The sequence below is a fragment of the Equus caballus genome, chromosome 17, assembly GCF_041296265.1.
Source record: "Equus caballus isolate H_3958 breed thoroughbred chromosome 17, TB-T2T, whole genome shotgun sequence".
Taxonomy (NCBI): Eukaryota; Metazoa; Chordata; class Mammalia; order Perissodactyla; family Equidae; genus Equus; species Equus caballus.
Window position 1 is genome coordinate 90,591,037 of NC_091700.1, and position 23,289 is coordinate 90,614,325.

General features: G+C 38.5%; 1 protein-coding gene across 2 annotated transcripts in view; it reads right to left on the minus strand.

Moving 5' to 3' along the window:
- The window catches only part of NALCN (sodium leak channel, non-selective), a 303,647-nt gene that overhangs the window by 240,459 nt on the left and 39,899 nt on the right, over window positions 1–23,289 (minus strand). For both annotated transcript variants that reach the window (XM_070240456.1, XM_023621795.2), the window contains exon 7: window positions 14,332–14,486. In XM_070240456.1, coding sequence (XP_070096557.1) covers window positions 14,332–14,486 — 155 coding nt within the window. The remainder of the gene's footprint in view (window positions 1–14,331; window positions 14,487–23,289) is intronic.

The following is a 23,289-nucleotide window of genomic DNA, read 5'->3' on the forward strand; positions in this document are numbered from 1 at the left end:
TAAGAACTCAAGATCTTAATCCATCAGAATTATTCTCAGAGCTCAATAACTGCATCGCTTATGTGCAGTCTACTCTCACTCCGTCTCTGGAATGTGTTTTGTCTTTACGCAAAGTAACTGCTGAGGTATGGTCTTACCAGGCTGCACAGAGGTTGGTGTCATAATTTAGCAGCAAGGAGTCAAAAAAAATAATAATACTGAAATGGAATCTTTGTAAAAATAAAAATTTCTGTAAATACATACTTACCAAATTTTAAAAAGTAATGCTGAAAATGCATATAATATATTTTTGAATACAAAATAGGTGTGTAGTCAAATCAAAGAAAGGAAAACTGCATAGTTATAGGCAAATTACATATATAAATAAATATAAGGTTTATGTCAATTTGCTGAACGATGCTTACTTACAAATTTCCTTCCTTCGTCCTCTCCACCCCACACCCAACCAACACAAGGAAATAGATAAGTAAACAATAATTTTTGAATGTATAAGTTAGCCCAAAGCTGAGTGAAATATCCCCCGGTTAGAGAGTATGAGAGAACACAGAATGAGAGCTGTGAGCAGAAGCGGAAGTCACGATGACTCACAGATCAATTCAGAGCGGATATAAACCGTAAGGGCCAGGGCTGGGCTTCTGCTGCCCAGGCAGGGCGAGGGGCTGGGGGGCACGAGTCTCCTAAGAGAAACCGGAACCCCAGCCAGGGACCAACCAAGGTGCGTAGTCCAAATTTACAGTGTCCTCTACTGTACAAATAGTTCAAGGGTCTCTCCTCTCCCAAGCCCCAAAACTAACACCAGGATTAGTCCAGAGTGATTGCTGTCCTTGCAATTCCAGCAAACACTAATGTGGAGCTAGAAACCCCCACGGAAACTGAGCTCACAGCCAACATTACAAACCACAGGAGAAAATGAATTACTATAAAGGAGAATTAGAAGATATGGAAGAATCTGAAAGAAATTCTAAACTAAGCATGTTTAAAACATTTAATGAGATAAAGAAAGGATTAGAAAGCAAATGGCAAGAACAGGGCTATAAGATAAAAGAACAGATTTGAAAAAATTAAATAGAAATTCAAGATATGCAAATCATAGATGCTGGAATAAAAAAACCCAATGAATAAGATGAATAGCAGACTAGAGACACTGAGAGAGAAAATTATCCAGAGTTCAGCAAAGAAGCTGAAGTGGAAAATATGCAAACTTTAAGAGATGTGGATAATAATACCAGATTCACCAGGCACCTAATAAAAAGGTCCAGGGGACAAACGGAGTGAATACAGGGAAACAGAAAGCAAGATTTAGAGGCTTGGAGGACTGAATAAGAAAGTTTAACAAATATCTAATCAGTATTCCAGAAAATAAATAATAGAGAGACTGGAGAAGAAATTGTGATTTGAAAAGATAATGTCTAAAAATCTTTCAGAAAAAAAGGCATAAGTCTCATGAGCACAAAATGAATCCCTAGCAGATAAAGAAAGAAAGATCCACGTCTAGACGTATTACACGAACACCATAAAACAGCAAAGACAAAGAACAAATCTTAAAAACTACCAGAGAAAAAAACACAGATATGTTAAACAAACACAAAACAAAACAAACACAAAATTAAAAAGCCAAAAGCATATCATTGGGCTCACAAGGAAGGTTGTCATCAGCAAGGACAGATTTCCAGAATACAATGAAATGATTTCAAAGTGTTGGGGAAAATAAATATCAACTAATAATTCTATACTCAGTCAAGCTATTCATCAAAAATAAGATAAAGACATTCTCAGAAAAGTGCATAACAAGCAGACATATTTGATCTGGCACAAAACGAAGCCGGAACACTTAATCTATGTCATTATATATCTTATTTAACAAAAGCCAAAGTAAAAATATAATTCTTAAACCATCATTTTCCATTCTCAGATCTGACAAAAGCATCTGCCTCCTAGGTTAGGCAGGTTACAGAAATGTGAGAATGCTGAATATAAGGCAAGTGGGGGAAATGAGACTTGTACCAAACTGGAGCATTCATGCCCCACTTTACTGTCCTCATATTCAGAAATGTTTTAAAGGGATGTGGAGGCACACACACACGGGCACCCACCCCTGCACCTGGCACCCAGCTGCACCATCTACCCCGAGTCAAAGGCCGATCCTTTCTTCTGACTTCATTTCACTTTCATTTACTATTTGATTTTAACATCTCTGTTTGAGGGCAGGAATTTGGTTATATCTACTAACATCATTATATTTCAGTACCTGTATGCCTGGCATAGAGTAAATGCATAAAAAATGTCTGTTGAATACATTATTTATGAATACCCTCATTTTCTACTTATTATGAGAATTCATCTTATATTCTCTAAAAATTCTCATCTTCTCATGAAAACAGGAAAACAGCTCACGTTTTCCTTATTATCTAGAAATCTGATCAATAATAATCTTTATAATAGCAATGGTGGTAGTTACTTTTGTTTTAATAGTGGCAGCTAATATTTATTAGACTTATTTTAGCATATTTATTTTAACTTTATTTAGCATATTTTTTAGCTTAGTCTATTTAGTATGTTTTAGGATCTTTAGCATGATTCCTGAATCCCAGCCCTAAGGGTGCGGGAGCGGAGAGGCAGAGGAGAATAAAGGGAGAAAGAGGGAAAGGACTCCTTGTCTCCGCAGCCCAGCACCCACTCAGGGTGGAGGCACCCTCTTTCTCACAGCCCTCTACGGCTCAGGTTAGAAACACGTTTTCAAGGTCCGGAGAGCTTTCTCCCCTGAGGAGGAGGCCCGGCCCCTTGTCAGCACAGTTTTGCTAAGCAGAGCTCCTGTATTAGAACACGCAGCCCCAGGACGGGTAGGAGTTGGCCTTCCTCTGGCCTCATTAGCCTTGTGGGAAGAGCTATGTAGGGCTTTCCTACATGACATGATTCCTTTTTGCTCCAACTGATTAGTTGGTGAAATTAATTTAATTTCATAGAAGGTCAAGGGAATTATGTTCCACTGGCCACCATTACCAGCACGGAAGGTTTCCTTGACTTTCAACACAGGACTTCTGTGTGAGTCTGCTCACATTTGTCCCACGTGAGTATCTGGCGTAACAGGAAAGCCACTTAATTTCAAATGAGCTTAAAGGCTAGAGACGTATCTGAATTTTATTTAAATTTTCAACCATGAAGTTTCCAGAGAATGATATTTAAATAGGCAATATATCTAAAATAAAATTCTCCTACACGTGATCAACCCGTCCTCAAATATATAATGAGCTCACTGAGAGTCAGAAAAGACTTTACAAGAAGTACAGGAAGCTTAGTTCCTCCCTGAGGCACTTAGGAGCTAATGAGCTAATTGGGAAGGCGCACACACACAGACACACACACACACACACAGTGGGAAACAAATAGAATTATGCTAACTTTCATGCACAAACCTTGTGTCACAGTTCAGACAGAATGGAGACAAATGCTACAGGTAAGCCGAGTCACGCATGAGTAGGACAAGTAGGAGGGAGGCATTCCAAGAATGAGACCAAGGAACTCAAGAAGAGAATGAACTGCTGGTGTTCCAAAGAGTACAGAATACAACGTGGCCTACGTTATTTTTTGACTTCAACATTTATGCCTATAAAAAAAGAATATCATACACTTTTTAAACCTCGCTCTCACACAATAAGAACAGGACTATGAACTCCTACAATCTTTTTAAGAAATAAACCATCGGTTATTTATTATGTTAAAAATGTGCATATGTTTTAACTCAGAAATTGTTCTAGGAATCTATTTTAAAGCATACTCACACATGTGCAGAGGCTATATATGCATATTGCGTGAGCGTGTATTCAACACAGAATCACTTATTGTAGCAAAAAACTGAAAATCACTTGAACGTCTATCAGTAGGGAAACAGTTAAAAACATTTTACTAAATACCAAGAAACTCATAAAGATGAAAGACGAAAGGAAAGAGGAGGGGAAGGAATTATACATGGTAGAATTTATTACTTTTTTCATAAATCTCTTAGGTTATTTGAGATATTTATTTTTATAATTTACAAATATTTAAAATGTAACGATAAAAAAGTTAATTTCTTGGAAACCACTAGGTATTTCCAGTGAGTATTGTCTTCGATGTATAATATAAAAAAAAATCTTCACTTTATGCCCTCAGAAACCCACTTTTGAAACTCCTTCTTTCATTGTCTGATGAAAAGTCACTCTAGCAGCTGCCTTTTCTAATCATTCACCAAGAACTCCTGAGTATCTGCTGGACACCAAACAGTGGATATCCTTTTAAAATCACGTCCGTAAATTCTGTCTTTAAACCCTTCTTTCTTCCTAACATTCTGAATACTATCTGCATATGTAATTTCAGTTTAAGAAAGTCTGTGACCCTGTTTGAGAATTTAACGTAACAAAGTCTTGGTTCCTTTGGAAATCTACAAGCACACACTTTCACATGCAATCTGAGGGCATTTACTGCTGCCTGGACCCAGGGCGAAATCCTTAGATTTGGCCAAAGGCTCTCACAACTATTGCTCTTATTGAAACTGCATGATCTTGTCCTCTGTAACAAAAATACGTCAGGTTTTCTTTGTCCCATGATAAAGGAAATCCTTCCGAGAGAAATTACAGAATTCTCAGAGATGAAAGTAAGCATTTCTGGTTGAATTCCATTGCCAGTTCTCTCTTCTTCATATGTTTTCATAAAAATCAACACTAAACATAAAGATTAATGTAGGGAAAACCACCCTTTGGTGCTTTTTCATAAAGTATTATAAATCTCAATTACATATTTTACAAATTAGTTTTTACTGTGGCTTTTTTGCAGCTGCAATAAAAATGTAGATTCTGTGATAAATCATAGATATAGATACATAATAACTTCCTATTTTCTATTCATTTGTAAAGTTTTCATCTGATATCACAGACAGAAGCATGAAATATGGTTTAAAATGATTTAAATCTGATGAATCCATTTTTATCAGCATCATCAACAAAGTTCAATTTACATTCCACTATGATTTGAATAAAAGTAATTTTCTTTCACTACATTTTATGTCTCTATTTAATATCAGATGTAATAAGAGACAAATTATACAAATAATAGAATGCCAATAGAAAAAAACATAAGGAGGAATTTTAAAGTAAAGCAAATCCTGTATTAAAGCTGAAACATTAGACCTGTGTAGGTGGATACACTGTCAATTCTACTTCAGCAAGATACAGCGGTAGTTCCACACATGAAACACTACCAGTGATGAAAATAACCACTGATGTTATTTCTTATCAATATCTAATAAAACTGATTTATGACTCACACAGCGAGCTGAGTCTGTATATTGTAGTCAATACCACCCAAATTTAAATGAGGAAAATACCATAAAAGTAAATAATTGCTAAAACATATTTCCTGTTGGAAAAAAATACCAGTCCCAAATTTCCATCCCTATAACAGCCTTCTTCAGAAGTGACTTGGGAGTACATGAGAATCTGGCAGGCTACAGTTCACTTTACTTTACTTTGTTTATTTTCTTGAAAGGCTCAACTAACTTATCATTGCTAGAAAAAAATTTACAAAGATTGCAAGTTATCACCTTAAATTTGTATACAGATTCCAAAGCCACATTAAACTTCTGTGATGCTGATGACCTGTAGTTTTTCTGTCTAATATTTTAAGGAGGGCATATGAGGAAAGCTTTACCATTTTTCTTTTCGGAAAGAGGATTAATAACATAAGTACTCTTTATGTCACATCTCTAATAAAGAAACTAATTATTAAGCATTTTCAAAGTCACCTTAAATAAAATTGTTGGTTAATTTGCAGTATTTAGAAAGAAAAATTAAATATTCATATATCAAAGGAAAAGAGATAGTGAATTCAAATACACAGGAGAAATTAATGCATGTAGCTATAAATTAAATATATAAGTGCATACATCATAATGGAATTCTGGATTTAGTTCAAATAACTGTAAACTCGACTACAATATACCAAATAACATATTTTTTCTTGCTTTCAACATTCTTTCCTACATCTCTAGCCTATATGTTTACCATCTCATTTTGTATCAAAAGCATATTCACTCAGTTTTGCTGCCATTGCCTCTAATACTTGCCCAAACGTCCATAGCTAGATAAATTCCCTTGTAAAACTGCACTGTCTCCCAGGTATATTCTTTTCATATTTAGATTCTTACATACAACTGACATATATAATGTACTAACTCCATCACACAGTATGCAGGGGGCTGGAATCAAAGCCAGAGACAGCCCGGAGTGGCCCTCAGTTCATGGTGGATGCCACTCTCTTTTGCACTCATCCCTCTGTCCTAAAGACTTGGGGATGAGAGAAGGCGAGACGTCTGGTGGACTATTATGTTGGAGGACATGTCCCCTCTGCTCTCCTAATGAGACTCTATAATGGACCAGCTGTCCTGACAAGCCACAGGGAATGGCGATTACTCATGGCCGACTTCATAGATAATGTGGAGTTTGAGCACCGAGAACACAAGCTTTGACCTCAGCACACGGGGCAGAAGCCTTGGCTCCTAACTGGGGCTCATGCATGACTTTGGGCAAATCAATTCTTTCTCATGTCATTTTCTTCACTTATCAATTGGGGATAATGACACCTTCGGGGTTTATTTTGAGAAGGAAAAACACAATGGATGACAAACCTTTTGCCTGGTGCCAGATACATAATAAGCAATCGATAAATGATAGCAGTAGTTGTCATAAGTAATGATAGTAATTACAATCATAAAGACTGTCTGTTGGACAATTAGTCACCATAAGAACATAGCGTCTGTTATTTCCCAGCTTTATCTTGGATTATTTTATATAAAGAATAGGGAAAATAGTCCACTATATACAGTCCATGTCGCATTAAAAAAGCATATATAATTTAAATGTCTTTTCTTTTAGTTATTTTCAGAATGTCATGTTTATAGTTTGATTTTGCTTATGAGCTTCCTCTATCTGACACAAATTGTTCCAATTGGGTTTAGTTTATTCTGGATTTTTAAAATCTTGGGCTTTTGTCTCTCGTTCTTATGATTCTCAACTAATAACAACAACAAAATGCCTGATACCTATTTATTTCCTAAGTGACTTTCCAGGAAGAATTTTATCTTTAAATGACATTCATTGGGTTGTTCTATCAAAACTGAACACGTTTTGTTTTTAGCTGACTGTTCAATGAATGGAGAGTTCAAACCACCTCCTGAATAGTTCTGTACTCATCTTCTGTACCCAATTTCTTACGTTCTTTTGAAAGATCATGACAAGTAAATTGCCAGTTCCATGGCATTTGCTGTGATTTCCTTCCCACATGTGATAGATTTGTTGTTCTTTTTTCCTAACAGGCACATCATGTCTGTTTGGGTAGTTGTCTCCACCAGCATCTCACCAAAGGTGAGCGATGCTAGACTTCTACTACAAAACTAAGACCAAAACTAAGCTTTGCAAGATTTTTTTTTTGAGTTTTCTCCTTAGTTAAACACTGATCTGAAGTGTAAAAAGGTTTGAGGGAGACAGTAAGTTCTAGTGGGAGTCTGTGAATCATGACAAGTGAGTTTAGCCCTGGCTCTGCGCAGAGTTCTCTGGAACTCTGCCCTCACTGGCTGTGATGCTCAGTTTCCTGACCCGTAAAACTGTGTGGGTAAACACATGACTGTTCATTTTTTCCAGCTCAAAATTCCTCTAATTTCATGTTCAGTGCTATTTAAAAAATTGCAATGTCTCCTCTTTTATGTCTCAGGTTGCATGTCTTACATGTTGATGAGCATGTGGTAACTCAGAGGAAGGGAGAGGCTGAAAGTGGGGTAAGTACTCAGAAAACTGAAGTAGGACTAATTTTCTAAATAGTGTAAGTTGATATGATTTTCTTTCACCTCTATATGTGTTTTTCTGGGTGTCGTCTGTCCCAAAATCTTTTCACTGCATGCTTGCTACCCACCTCCCCACACATTCACTGCAGTCATGGAATTTGAATGTCTGCTAAACAGATTTTGTGATCTTCAAATATGTCCTTTCAATAATGTATATTGCTCAGTAGGTCTGGAACAGGGGAGCGTGTGATGTCTTAAGAGCATAGGCCAACACCCTAGAGAGGATGTATTAGTTGAAGGTCCTTAAGAATAATCAGTAAAGAGTACACAGAAGTAAAGATGGGAAAGTATTGAAATGGCAGAGAGTGACAGAGCAACAGCTAGCATCTCGGTCACTATTTGGTACAGGGATTTAGAGAGGGCAGAAAACAAACCACTGGTGCTGGAGACAGAGCAGGGAACAGTGTGGCTTCCGCTCAGGGCCCGAGTGGAAGCTTTCCTTAGGTCTGTGGAAGCAGTGCCTGATGAAAGTCTGCTAAAAGATGGGGAGTGGCTGAATCCAGGGGTCACAAATTCAAATGTACAGGGATAAATAAAATCTTATGTGTGAGGCATAATCAAACTGTGGAAAATTCAATGGCGTAGGCTAAATATGGATAAGATTCCAAAGAGACACATAAGGCACAAAAGTGAGGATATTTCTGAGTAGCAAGAGAGGAATAATTAATTCATGAAGATGAACACCACCAAAAATTGGCCCTCTAGAATTCTGTACATTGACTAGAATGAGATAAAATTTGGGATATTACTTAATAGGGTTATAATGCAAGGTCAAGAATCCTTGTCCCCATCCCTCTACGCTTCTCCCTTGCTGTAAGATCCTGAACAGTCTGAGCAGCAAACAGGGAGTAACATCAGACATGGGTATGCTGCCCCAAATGCATCTGTGTCCTGCCCTCCCTCAGGAAAGTTGCCTGTTTTCCTCAAATAACACAGACATGCATTTCAGTTTTTCCGCTCTCTCTCTAATTCTCTGGCTCACTGTGTGACTGCTCTGTGCTAGACACTGACAGAAGGGTAGTTTCTCAGTTACTTCTCACATCCACCCCATAAAGGAGGTCTGTCACTTACCTCATTTTACAGGTGAGGAAATCGAGGAAGAGAGGTTCCTTACCCTCCCAAGGTTCCCACCCTAGGATGTAGGACAGTCACGACCCAAACCCCAGTGCGATTATTTCAAGTTTTCAATTTTTTCTAAAGTAGGTCATTTTTGACTTTGTAATGCATTTGCATGGCAAGTATGCATATACCTTCATTATATGATCCATATATTGTATAAAATGATAACGGTCTTTTTATTGCTGAGTATAAATATTAAGGGCATCAACATTATTACACTACCTCCCCTGTTTCTCTTCTCTCTTCTACACAATCATAATTTGTGATATTTACATTATGTTCTGTAAATCCTGCAGTTGTATTAGCTTTGTCCTTACAGTGAACAGATACCAGAGACAAGGCTCAGTCATTCTTGATTGGCTGAATGTCTTCAAGAAGACTTACCGTAAAATAAAGACTCTGAGTTCTTGCCTCTTCAAAAACAATCAAAAAGAGTTTGACACACTCTTTCCCTAAGGTCTCTGTAAGCATTGTGTCATTATACCCTAGAGTTGATGTAGGCGCCCCTGACGCAGGAAGGGTTAATAACCACTGGAAAAGGCTTGCCAACAAACTGTGACCCAGAGGTGAGAAGGCCAGTTAGCCAATGACGGGTAAGACCTGCAGGGGTAGGCAACCTAAGCCAGGCATGGTCGCCTGGGGGCATAGATGGAGACACGATATCGGGAGCAGGAAGGGCCCTTGCCTAGGAGGCCTTGCGTGCTCTGAGATAAAATATACGAGCAAAACAATAACATGATAATATCAAAACAGAGGCCGAGGGAGGGCTCCTCGAGAAATCACTAAGAATTCTTGGCATTCACTAATTACTTTGTCCAGAACACCTGTGTATGTTTAACAGCTGTAAGCTATGTATATACTGAAACGCTGGTTATAATAAACTCAGAGTGGCCATCAGCCCTCTCCGCATCCATCCTGATGTGTACATTGGATTGTGACACCGACAGTTGAATATCGACATGAAGTTCCAGGCTTTTCTCACGGCCCCCTTAGAACTGACTTGATCATTGTTTTTCTGGATGCCCAATGGATGCTTTCTTTAGCTTTGAATTCCGGCAGCTTTACTAAGCTATGCCTCCATGTTAGTTGTTATGTCCATTTACGGAGATAAGTTGTCCCCTTTTAATCCATATATTCAGGTGGTCTTCTTTTCCTGCAATGGTGGTAGTGGGTTTTTTTGAGTTATATATCTGGGATAGTTTTTCAGTTTTAAATGTACCTAAAAGTACATTTTAATAGATATAGTCCTGATTCTTTTTGATTATTACTCACCTTTGAAATCAATTTTCAGACCAGATACTTGTCATTGTTTCACATTCAGGTAATGTGGGGTAGAAATGAAACTTTTATAATATAGGCATGAATGTGCATGTATCAGTCCAGAGTTTACAACCTTGCATGCACATTAGAACTTCCTGGAGAGCTCTGAAAAACCATCTAGGACTTGGATAACTCCAAGCTTTTGAGTTAACTGGCTTGGGAATGGTGCTTGGGAATTGGTGTGGTTTTTTGTTTTTGTTTTTTGGTGAGGACAATTGTTCCCAAGCTAACATCTGTTGCCAATCTTCCTCTTTTTGCTTGAGGAAAATTGTTCCTGAGCTAACATCTGTGCCAGTTTTCCTGTATTTTGCATGTGGGATGCCACCACAGCATGGCTTGATGATTGGTGTGTAGGCTTGCACCTGGGATCTGAACCTTCGAACCCTGGACGTCAAAGCAGAGCCCGTGAACTCAACCACTATGCGACTAGGCCGGCCCTGGGAATTGGCGTGTTTTAAAGGACAGCCCAGGTCATCCTAAGATATAGCCAAATTTGAAAACCTTAAGTTTAGTCTTTCCCGCATCTTAGTCGACATGGATCAGCAGCACTAGGCCCCTCACAATTGAGTGTCTGTCCTCTTCTCTATATCTCTAACCAGCTGCTTACAGGAACAAGCACCTCTACTTTGTGATGACACAAAGTCCCAGAAAGCCCCATAGTCAGCTACACACTGACTTCCTGACTCAGAGGACTGTTCTGCTCCTCTGGGAACATTCACCTTTAGAAAGTTGGCATTCTGCTGACTCTGTCTGAGATCCTCAGAAGCCAGAATCCTTTTAGGAAGTTTTGTTAGACACCTGGTCTTCTGATGTCTGGTTTAGAGTTAGAAGTTTTTTGGGGCCTTTAAATAGGGAAATTGCATTTCTGTTTCTCAGTCTCCTTATGTTTGGAGCATTTTAGCAATGCGAAGGTGTCTTTATTCGGCAATCTTACAATAGGGGCTCTTCACGATGCTTCCTACTTCACGACTCTGGTTTTTAATATATTTTAAATTGAGTTTTTCAACATCATCAATGTTAAATTTTAATGAGATATAAAGCTACTTATAAATGAAATTTTATAAACAAGTTGAAATTCAATGTATTGCATGATAATTGGATTAGTAGGCAAAGGAAATGTGCTCCTTTTTAATTAATCACGATTACTTACATGTAAAGTACATTGACCAAACTTATACGCACAATTAGGTACCTGATTATGTTTTAAATTCAACTGCAGGCAGAAATAGATGATCACATGTGTCAGTAAAATAACTTATTTTCCTTATTTTGGGGGAAACATAATCTTTTGTTTCCATAACAACTTTAAAAGGATTTCCTAAAATACTACAGTTTGTGTATCTACATAAACACATACTAGCAGGAAGTAGTTATCAATTTCAATCTAAACTATAGTGACCTTTACAATTTTGACTTGTACAAAGTCAACATTTCATTATCTAACCATTAGTCATACAATGATGATGAATTCAATCATGATTTGAGAAAAAGAAGCAAACAGACCAAATTAAGCCTGTATAAAAAGGGAAGTCATGAGGAAGAGCAAATACTGCCAACAAAAACAGAGAAAATCAGAGAAAAGAACAAGAAAACAACTTGGTTCTCTATTATGGCTCTATCTCCTAACACAAACAGGATTGGTCACCAATGAATTCAAAAGGACCTATACTTTGTTCAGTCCATCAGTAAATATTTACAGAGGGCTCCCTACAGCCAGGCATTCTGCTGGGCCCTGGAGACATGAAGATGAAAAGACCAGCTTCCTGTTTTCAAGGAGCTTAAATCCTTGGGAGATAAATGTATAAATAAACAGTAGAGCTTCAGTAAGATTACTGCCCCAGTGGGGGCCTACTGCCCCAGGGCAATTCCCTCCTGGAACTGGGCCTCTCAAGTCAACACAATTTATAAGGAGACTTGCTCTCTCAAAGAGAGAGCGTACCCTAACTTAGTTGAAGCCATTACAAGTCACAGTGAAGAAAGATGAATGAACTCAAGTGTAATGCAGCATTTTGAGTTTAGGTATAACTGGGGCATGTAAAATGGTCAGGGTGTGATTTGAGTTAGCAATATGATTATAAAGGACTGGAGGTTTCTTATGCAAGGGCAGCCTGACTCCTGAAAGCTGGGCACTCTCCACATAAGACATGGGTACATCCAGTTAGCCCCTAAAAGAAAGAGCTGCAGGCTCTGACAAGCCATGCATTCTAGTGGTGTCCCAGCTGTTAGGACTGCTGGAGCTTGTTCCACACAGCCTACCAAATCCACATATCTCACATCCCATACCACACCTGGGATTCCCTGCTCATCCCTGAAAGTCACTAGTATAATCCATAACAGGTCCCTGAACTTTTTAGACAGGGGAAAGAATGTAGGATTGGTTCCAAAGCCAGTTAAGTTTGAGAGAAACTGAAATACTACACTTAAATACTAAATACTCAGTCCTAGATTCTGTTAAAGGCTTAGTCTTGTGGTCTAGTTCATATATTAGGAAACTATTCCTCAATCAATGCAAGACCTTCATATATTCTTTCTGAAACTCCAATACTTGGCCCAGAGTTCATTATACCATTCTGTGTAGTACCTTCCAGGAGCTGCCATGACGGAAGGGCAGGGTGGGAATATCATTGATCAGCCACTTTTTCTGATGGGGCTGGGTTCACAGCAGTGGCCATCCAGGGTTGCAAGGCCAGGTTCCCTGGCTATGAAATCCCCCATTGAACAGCTGGCCCACTGAGATTTGAAACCACATCAAAGTCAGGAAATAGATTTGGCTTCCAAAAGAACACAACCATTGTCTTATTATACACTGAAAGATTTTTCTCTTTGGCCCTGGGTAAAAGTGTCTAGAACGCTCTTAAATGCACCTGGGCCTTGAAACTTTAAGGAAAAATTAGTTTCTAAAAAAATGATTCTGCTAACTATTCTGTTATAGACTGAACATATAAAATTCATATGTTGAAGCCACAACCCCTCAATGGGATGGTATTAGGAGGTGGGGACTTTGGAAGGTGATTTGATTTAGATGAGGTCATGAGGGTGGGGTTCCCAGGATGGCATTAGTACCCTTATAAGAACTTGTCAGAAAGCGCACTTGCACCCTCTCTTTCTCCGCCCCCCCAACTCCCCCCACCACATAAGGAGACAGTGAGAAGGTGGCCATCTGCAAGTCAGGGTGAGGGCTCTCACTGGAACCTAACCATGCCTGTCCCTGATATCAGACTTCAGATCCAGAACTGTGAGAAATAAATTTATGTTGTTTATGCCACCCACTCTGTGGTATTGTGTTATTGGCAGCCTGAGCTAAGACAAATTCTCAAAGGATAAAATAATTGTTTAGAATTCCATGTTTTTTTTGTTTCAATAATGAAATATGTGCAACTTGCATGAAATTACAATGAATGTAATGATATCAACTAAATGGCGGATGCTAAGTTCTTTCATTACTAGGTATAATGGCACATTTCAGGACTTAATAGGACAAGCCACTTATAAACGTACACATCTGAGCACATCATATTCACATATAAGCACTTTCCATACATCTATTACATAGCTGATGCACAGTCATTAAACATTGCATTAGCTGTCTTCCGTTCCAGGATTACTTTTCAGCTCTCACGCACTCATCAATGCCTAGTATTCCAGTTAGTTAAGACTTACCTCGCCAACCAGGGTATCACTAAATGTGGTGGGAAACCACACCTTATTTATCTTTGAGGCAACAACCCCTGAACCTTGCTCGACAAATACTCTTAAATGCTATAATTAAGAACCAAAATAGTCTAAAATGAGAGATATCTAACTCTATACAGATATTGCTGAATATACAGAGACACAAACTGCATGTTACAGCCCATTAGGTAGAATATGTTACAATATAGACATCTAATTAAAATTTGCAGTTGTGTTTCCTAAATAATATAGCCAGTCTTAACATGATATATCAATTACACAAGTATTCTCTCCATTTCATACACATTGTAAAATAGAAACTGAAAATGCATTTTATCAGTAAGACAGACCTATCTCATTAAAGCCACTGTAGCCCAGCTCTTGCCTGCTAAGTCCCAGATCTTCGAGGTCCATGCATTTAAATCCTGGGGGGCACTGGTAGCCTTCTTCCAGCTCTGGTGAGCAATGTGTATCTGGGATAGCTAAACTATTCCAGGTTACATTTCTGTGAACAACACAGGAAAGCGTTAGATGATTTCCACAACTGTAAATGTTGATTAAAGGAGATAATGTAATCATTGTGCATTAGTAACTGCTGTATATGGACACAGATGTAAGATTCCTGATTCAGGAACAGTATTCATAACATTAATAACACATTAAACATTCTCAAATGATACGCAATTCATCCACATGGCTTGTTATGAAATATTATGACCATTATTGGTTTTGTCATTCAAGTCCAAGACCCAGATAAGCAAAGGGAGGAACTTTCCTACAGATTTATAAGGAATGTTAACTTGTCTGGGGATTCCTCATTATTCACAAAATCCTTATCCTACTGTAGGCACAAATTTAACTTCTCTACTTCTAAGTAAACATTGAATGATAAAAGTCATTTTTATTATGGTACAAATACTAGGAGTCTCATAAATGACACTTGGCCTTCTTCCGTGTTGGCAGATGTACCATTTAGAAAGAAAACCAGACAAATAAGGTGAGATGGAAGGAGCTAAAGGTATCACACTGGAGAGAGATTAGGGGCGATTCAGTGATAACTCCAGGAATATTAACATCGTTGAGGTGGATGGCGATACAACCCTTTTTCATCTTTCTGGAGCACAGGCTAGAGATTAAGCTGATGTAGAAGGATTTAGAAACATAATGGTTTTCTTGGTAGTGAGTACAGATAATCACTGGAACAGTGATTGTGGAATGTCATTCTGGGCTGACCTTAAAAATGGGCCCCAAACAGCTGCTATCTGAGGCTGGATTGTGTAGAAGCCAAAGTTTAGTCTAGAGGATTTCACAAGCCTTCTAAACCCATGGTTTTATTATGATCATTTCCCACTACATCAATGTCTCTAGGCATTTCCTAAGTGGGGATAAACCTTAGGACAGTCTCAGTCTCTTCAGCTTAGGGCCAAATTGCAGCAGACTTGTTGGGTCACATTTCTTTTCTCTAACATCTTCTTATATTCAACTGGCTGCTTCCTTCCCCTGATATAATACGCTTTCTCTGGAGTCTGATGCCTAACTCTTCCCAGTCTCTTAGCTGACTGATGCCACCACACACACACACACACACACACACCACGCCTGGTGATACCTTGTGCAGTTCTGTCTCAGTCATCAACAAAGTTCTAAAGGCTTCACCCACAATTCAGACACCCTACGTGTCTTCCTTCAGGGCTCTACCTTCTGTCAGCTACAAGAGAGCTAATTTGTCTACACATCTTTGGGAATAAATGTTTAAATAACTGTCTCCTCTGGTCACATTTTAAGGTGGTCCTTTGGACCCCACACGCAAAACCCAAGGGAAAGGCTCTAATTGTGGAAATTACCACTTGGTTGTGTCAGAAAGATATAATTTTAGACAGATACATCACTTATTTCTCCTCATTTCACATTCTTATACATAAACCAAATGATGCCTCTTCACTTAAATCTAATCTGACTCCATGTTCCTGATGTGGTGCTCCCATTAGGACAATGTGGTAAAGGGACTGGGCTTCAGAGAGTAAGGCTTTCTGGGTTTGATCCCAAGCTCTGCCATTTACTGGTTGAGGGTCTCGAATAAAGTTTTATATGTTTCTGAGCTCAGTTTCCCCATCTGTAAGATAGGGGACTTCAGAATTACAAGCGAAGGTTGTGTGAGGATTAAGTAAAGAAAACAACTAATGCATGCAGCATAGCACCCAGCATGTTGCAAGTACCCAATAAATCAATAATTATTAATCACTACAACAATAAAACACAGCATAAATCGTGGCAGGTAGAAACACAACAATAAAGAATTGTCAGATGAATAGAAGGAATTTCTGCACATGATACCGAAAGCGTTTTGTTCACAGAACTGTGCAGCTGAAAGAAACTTTACAGATCACGTAATTCTTCATTTATGGTTGAGGAAGGTAAGGTGAAGTTTGGAGAGCGAACAGTTTACTAACCCATCAAAATTAATAATTTTAGCTCCATTTCCAATACTTTAAAAAGACAATAGCAGCAATGTCTAAGAAAACAGTGTCTACATGAAAAAGTTTCAGGAAACATCATCTCTCAGCTATTTGGATAGGGAATTAGACTCGGTAGCCAGTCTGCTGGGTGTGAATTCTAGCTCAGCCCTTACTACATGTGTGACTTCACTGATCTGTGCCTCAGTTTCCCCACCCATAAGATGGTGGGAAAATGCCTACCTCACAGGGTTCTGATTAAAATCTAATGATTTACGTCTGTAAAGTACTTTAAAACGGGTACTTGGTCGACATTAAGTGTTGAATGTTACCTATTGTTATTGATAGTCTGAAATCTGCAGACTGCCTAGATAGAAGCCCCAGCCCTGGGGTGTACTGCCTCAGTTTCCACACTTATAAAATGGGGAGAGCAATCGCACCTACTTTGTAGGGGTGTTTTAATGATTAAGTGAGCTAATGTACAATGAGCTCATGTACAACTCTCAGAACAGTGCTGGGAATACGATAATCGTTCAAAAACTGTTAACTATTATGATTATATTTTCAGTAAATTATAAATATTAGAGTATTTTTTTCCTTTTTGATTCCATTTGTTTTTTTCTGTCCGATTAAGACTGACTCTCATTTTAAGCACAACCCTCAGCAGCACAGATATGATTTTGAAATCTTTTGGCTTCAGAGGCAGCAGATTTGAAACACATTATTTTTGCCAACATCAAGCTATTAGCAAATGCTTTTTAAAGACACATTTATTAGATGATTAACTGCTCTGGAACACATGTATCTAAAACCACATGATAATTACTTTTTTAAAACTGAAATGAACGTCAAGAGTTTCAGAATATATGTTATTTATCTTAATTTCATTTTTCTCAATTAACAAGAATCTTCTAGATTTTATTTTTATTTGTTAATGTTAATTATCTCCTTGTTCATTTTCCCTTAGATATTCATGACAGAACAAGAAGCTTTCTGGAATTAGGAGGGTAGAATTCTTGCTCTAACCCGCCAAATTCCAAATATAGACAATGATTCTCCCAGTCGTAATAAACATCCAGTCACGCTTAAGTGGGTTTCAAGACTTGCCATTTCTCACCTACAGTCAGATTTCTTGAAAAAAGTTATCTATTTGTGATCTCCTTAATTTAATACTTCAGCCCATTTTCATAATCTCCAATCCATTCAAATTATTCTCATTTATTTCACATGCTACATTCAATTGGAAAATTTCTATTTTTTATCTTCTGTGACCTCTCAGCAGCATTCTACATAGCTGTTCTGGTAGTAGGTAGAATAATGGCCCCCTAAAGATGCCCACGTTTCTAATCTCCAGAATTTATGAATACGTTACGGTACATGGCAAAAGAGGATTAAGGTTACAGATGTGCACAAGGCTAAAAATCTTGAGTTTGGGAGATTATCCTGGATTATCTATGTGGGCCCAACCTAATCACATGAGTCCTTAAAAATGAAAAGTCTTTCCCAGTTGTGGTTAGAGAGAGAGAGAGGGATGTGACTATGGAAGGAAGGCACAGAGAGATGCAACATTGCTGGCTCTGAAGATGCTAGTTTTGCCTGTTTCTCAGGTCATTCTCCTTTTCCATCTCCTCCTCCTGTATTTGATCTGTTGTACTGAGTTGCCCTGAACTTGGTCCTTGGCCTTCCTCTTTTTTCACAATGCTCTTTCCTTATGCAATCAAATCCACTTTCATAGTTTCAATTCTCTCTTGTCCTAGATGTCCTTTTAGAGTCTCAGAGCTACATGTGCAACTGCCTATTACATCTCTCCACTACACCAAAACGACCTCCAACTCTACATATCTCATAAAGAACTCTGACTCCTAAGCCAACATTCCCTCTCAAGCAAGCAGCACGATAGCACCATCATCCAAAGTGTCAAGAAAGCTGGAGATCTCGGGATCACCTTGATACCTACTTCCCTCTCCACTCTGATAACTAATCATCATGTTTCCCTAAATATCCTCCAAAATATCTTTGAGCTCATTCAGCTCTCTCTGTCTCCACCTCCACATGCACCACTATCTAGTCTGCTAATTGGCCATCCTGCAGCCACACTTAGCCCTTCTGATCCTTTTGCCACAGAGCACAGAGAGAGACTTTTCATAATCACTGTCCTACTCTAAGTCCATCAGTGTCAAATCTTCAATATGATCTACAAGACCCTAAAGGATCTAGTTCCTCTGTTTCCCCCAAGTGTCCTAATGTCCAACCCTGCTGGCCTTCTCCCAGGGCTTGGTGTGCTCCTTCTACTTCAGGACCTTGTCCTCTGCTTGGAAATCTCTCCTCCCCTCTTTGCTTGGTTGACCCCATGTTTTAGCCTTCAAGCCTAGCCTGAATGTCACTTTCTCAGGGGAACCACTCCCAGTTCCTCTGCCTGGATTAGGCTTCCCTGCTATAATTTCTTAAAAGTGCCCACACTTTCCATATCTGGCACTTGGGACACATGTAATTCATCTTGGTGTGGTCAACTGTTTATTGGACATCTTCCAAACTCAACTGTTGCCCAGTGTAACCTCCAATTCCCATTAGTCCCTCACATATAGTCTGTGATGTTTAAAACCAAGGTAAAAGACCAAAGTCCTCCAAAGAGGAAAGAATTCTGCCTCCAGACTGTCTGTGGACTCAAGACAGCAACATCAACTCCTGCTGGAATTCCCAGCTTGCTGGCCTGTTCTCAAGATTCTGGTCTTGCCAATCCCAATGATCACATGAGCCGATTCCTTAAAATAAATTTCTTTCTCTCTCTCTCTATATCCTATTGGTTCTGTTTCTCTGCAAAGCCCTGACTAACACATAGTAGATGCTTAATGAGTAGTTTTTGAATAAATGAATGAATGTGTCTGTCTTTCCACCATTATTTAAATCTATGGCAAATTTACTTACTTATTCATTTGTTTGTAAATTAACTATAAAAGAACTCTTCGACAATTGGATCCTGTTGTTTTTATGCAATTTTTTAGTGTAATATCTAAAAATTGGCATGGATTTTCAGTTTTTTAACTTTTTGGCTTTAGTAGTTTCCATGTTTCAAACGAGTACTGGAATCCCTCAGAACAGTTAATTGACTTTCAAAAGACTTTAATTATCTGCCTGGCGTATGTTTGTTTGCTTTTTTAATTCTTAAGAAAATATCCTATTTACAAATAACATTATGTAGGAGTTTGAGATCTAAGAAAACGTCTTCTGAGCTTGTTGCTAAAATTGTTTATTACAGCCCCAAACAACACCTCAGTACTTTAGAGTCTTACGGGTCTAAGTTAACATTACTCTTGACAGCACAGAGCGTCGAGCTATATATTGGAACACAAGGATTGTCATCTCAGTTCAGTGATGAACCAACTTGGGCAATTCACGTTAACCATTTGAGCCTCAGTTTCCTCATGCGTAAAAATGAGAGAAACTTTTCAGCTATTTAAAAAACAATTCCCAGAATGACCTCATCACACTTTTATATAAAAGAAAAGGTAAATAGAGTGAAACCATGTGCTCCATGTGTTCTGTTCCCATCCATCCACAAGACACACCAATGCCAAATGCAATCGCTCAAGACTTTATGTTCAAATTCTTCTCTTCATTACTCACAGTGTCGTCTTTCTCTACTGACATCCAACTGCTGTCACTGCTTGTTGTAACACATTTCGTGTTGGCCTTTTGTAATTACTGTCACTTATGAACATAACTATGCTTATCATTACTTAGCCCCTTTTAGAAATTGTTTTTCCCATATCCTTAGTGGGGCCACTTTATTTCATCTGTTCATTCATTCAAAATAATTATTTTTGATGGGTCTATTCTATGCCAAGCAACATGCTAAGAATGGAGATGACTAAGAAGGTATTTCTAACTCAGGGACTGTACTGCCTAACGTGAGAGAGAAAATAGGAAAGTAATGCCCACAGCAGAGCATGATGAACATTTAAAAGTTCTTTCTAGCATCACGGTGTTACAAAAGCTCAAAATAGAAACATCACTATGACTACTGCTGGTGGATGTTGAGTACTGGGAAACCTTTCCAGTAGGGGTGATGCTTGGAGTGACTAGACCCTAGTTCTAGGGGTGGAATACACAACAGCGTTCTGGAAAGTGGAAATGTCACCACCTGGGGGTACACAGGAGAGAGAGAGGCCAGGGAGCTGGGAGAGAAAGAGAACATTTTAACCCTTTCATTAGTAGGTGAAACTATTCACAGCTTTTTCTGAGGGATTAGAAACAACTAGTTGTTATCATAGCAAACAATTTTTAAACTACACTCTCAGAGATTTGCAGATTGGGAAAAAAGACAAGGATTTGTGCTTTCCTCAAAATGACACCATGTGACTGACACATACTGAGCTGACCACAACCTGTCCCTCATTTGTGAGAAAGGCCAAAAAGGCAAAAAACACTAACTTATAAACGAGATTATTACTTAATTTAGCAGCAAGGTTTTCACAAAATATGCCAACTATGGGAATTTACAGATAACAATCTTGTTTACACTATTCTTACTTTTTTCCCTTGAAGAACTGAAGATAAGCAGAAAATGCTGACTTTTCCATAGCCAAATTTGACCCATTTATTGTAAAAGACATTCACAGAGACCAAGCTACAACGTATTTCAGTTTGGAAATTGTCAGTGGTGCAAGAAGGAAGTACATAGCACAACAAATCCTTATGCAACAGACAACACTATGCACCTTAAGATCATTTTGTTATTTATTGCATCAATAAGTTTCTTTTCTATTTATATTGTATTATCTAGGAAGAAATCATAAATAGAAGAACACACTTCTGGTTAAACCCATGGAGTGAATTACACACACACACACACACGCACACAATCTTCACACCTGGGAGAACAGTGAATATGGCCTTTGATCACTTAGGTCATTGCTTGCCTCACTCTTAGTGGTGGGCATGAAAACAAGGTTCACTTTATTGCCAAAAGCTTAGCCCTCCATTTAGAGGTCGTCCTTCTCACTGCGTGTGCTGACAGCAAACCTGCTCTGGCTGTTACCCACCTTTTGGGTTCACCCCAGAGAATCACCTGGCTTTGGTTTCACTCTTATTTGACCTCTTCTTTCAGGATTAATTAAAAACTCCTATAAAGTGGCCTGGCTAATTCTAATGCTGGATGCTTCGGAAAACTAATCTCACCCCGGAATTTGCAGAGATGAAACCGTTCATTGATTTTTGAAAACTTTTAATTGCTCTGCCTGGACTTTTTAGAAGGATTACAAAACAAGATAAATAGTCTGAGGCAGGAAATATTATTGACATCACACCTCTTTTTATAAACTAGTAGATCTGGCACATTTTCTAAGAAATGAGGAAACAAATTCCCCCTTAACTGTTAAACTGAGAGTATTTCAATACAATTTTCCCTTTTCCTCATCCTTTCCTGGATGGCCAGATAAGCAAAGCTGTAAAGAACTGAATTCATCATGAAGCAAAATAGTAAATTTAAATATTTTTTAAATATTGCACAAAATTTAAATAACAGTATTTTATTTTTTAAAAGTATTTTAAATAGTCACCTTACTTAGTATATCCGAACAGTTTTTTTAATTATATATTTTCCCCAGGTTTACGTCTTTAACAATATCACTCACTACTTTGCCAATGTGGATAAGGGACAATCCATGTGACAGGGCCGGGAGACTGGCATCTGAGACAGGATCAGGCAAGGAATGGGTTCAAAAAGAACGTTAGGAAAGCCCAGTCTCGGGGCCCAGAAGAAGCACTGATCTGTTCTGAACTGGAAATGTGAAAACTGTTTTGAGGTTAGAAGACGAAGTCTACTACCCTTGACATTTTGAATCAAGGTCAAGAGCTTCTCAAGCAGTGGCTCTTCTCCCTTTGCTTCAGGAACTAGAATATCCAGAGGGAGAGGGATCTGCAAGGAGACAGCTGGCATGATGGAAAATGGCCACCAGAATGTGAGGCCAAGCATATAGGACTTCAGTTGGTAATTTCACCAATTAATTAATGTGTGGCAAGGAGCTATTTCCTCCTCTCTCTCAGGATCATAAAACATAATTTGCGCGATCACTTTATGAATATAAACTGCCTCGTCCATATTAGGAACTCAGAATACATTTACGTTTACTGGATGTGGTTTGGCAGAGTTGTGTGGCTGGAGAGCAGGGATGTTTCCCACTCCAGTAGGTTCCATCGTTTTGGGATGGTCAAATGAAGCCAATGGCTCCACAACGGTAAGAACGTGTAGCTACCTTACAAGTGAAGGCCTGAGAAGGATTTAGAAAGTACCAAAGCCCCTGTCCCCAGACGCCTCAAACACAAGGTGCCCTTGCCCAATTCAATCATTAGACCTAAAAACATCCAAGAGTCACTGAATGAATAAGCTCCACAATGCTTCTATTTTTACTTCATCTGACCTTTCCATTTAAAAAAACCTTATCATTTTGTGAACAGAATTTATAAGACAATACAGTCATGCGTTGCTTAATGACAGAGATATGTTCTGAGAAACGTGTTGTTAGGTGATTTTGTTGTTGTGCAAACATCAGAGTGTACTTACACAAACCCAGATGGTATAGCCTATCACAAACCTTGGCTATATGGTACTAATCTCATGGAACCACTGTTGTCTACGTGGTCCATCATTGACTGAAACATCTTTATGCAGCACATGACTATAATTCATTTATTTTGCAAGTGTCTTAAAGGGTAAACTTAAATTTTATTTGAACCAGCAATAGAAAACTGTCAAAAATCCAACATTATATCATCTCTGGTCTAAGTCTTAGTGATATTTTATAAAATACCAAGTCCTATAATCTGTCCCTGGGTGGGTGGCCATAGAACGTATTG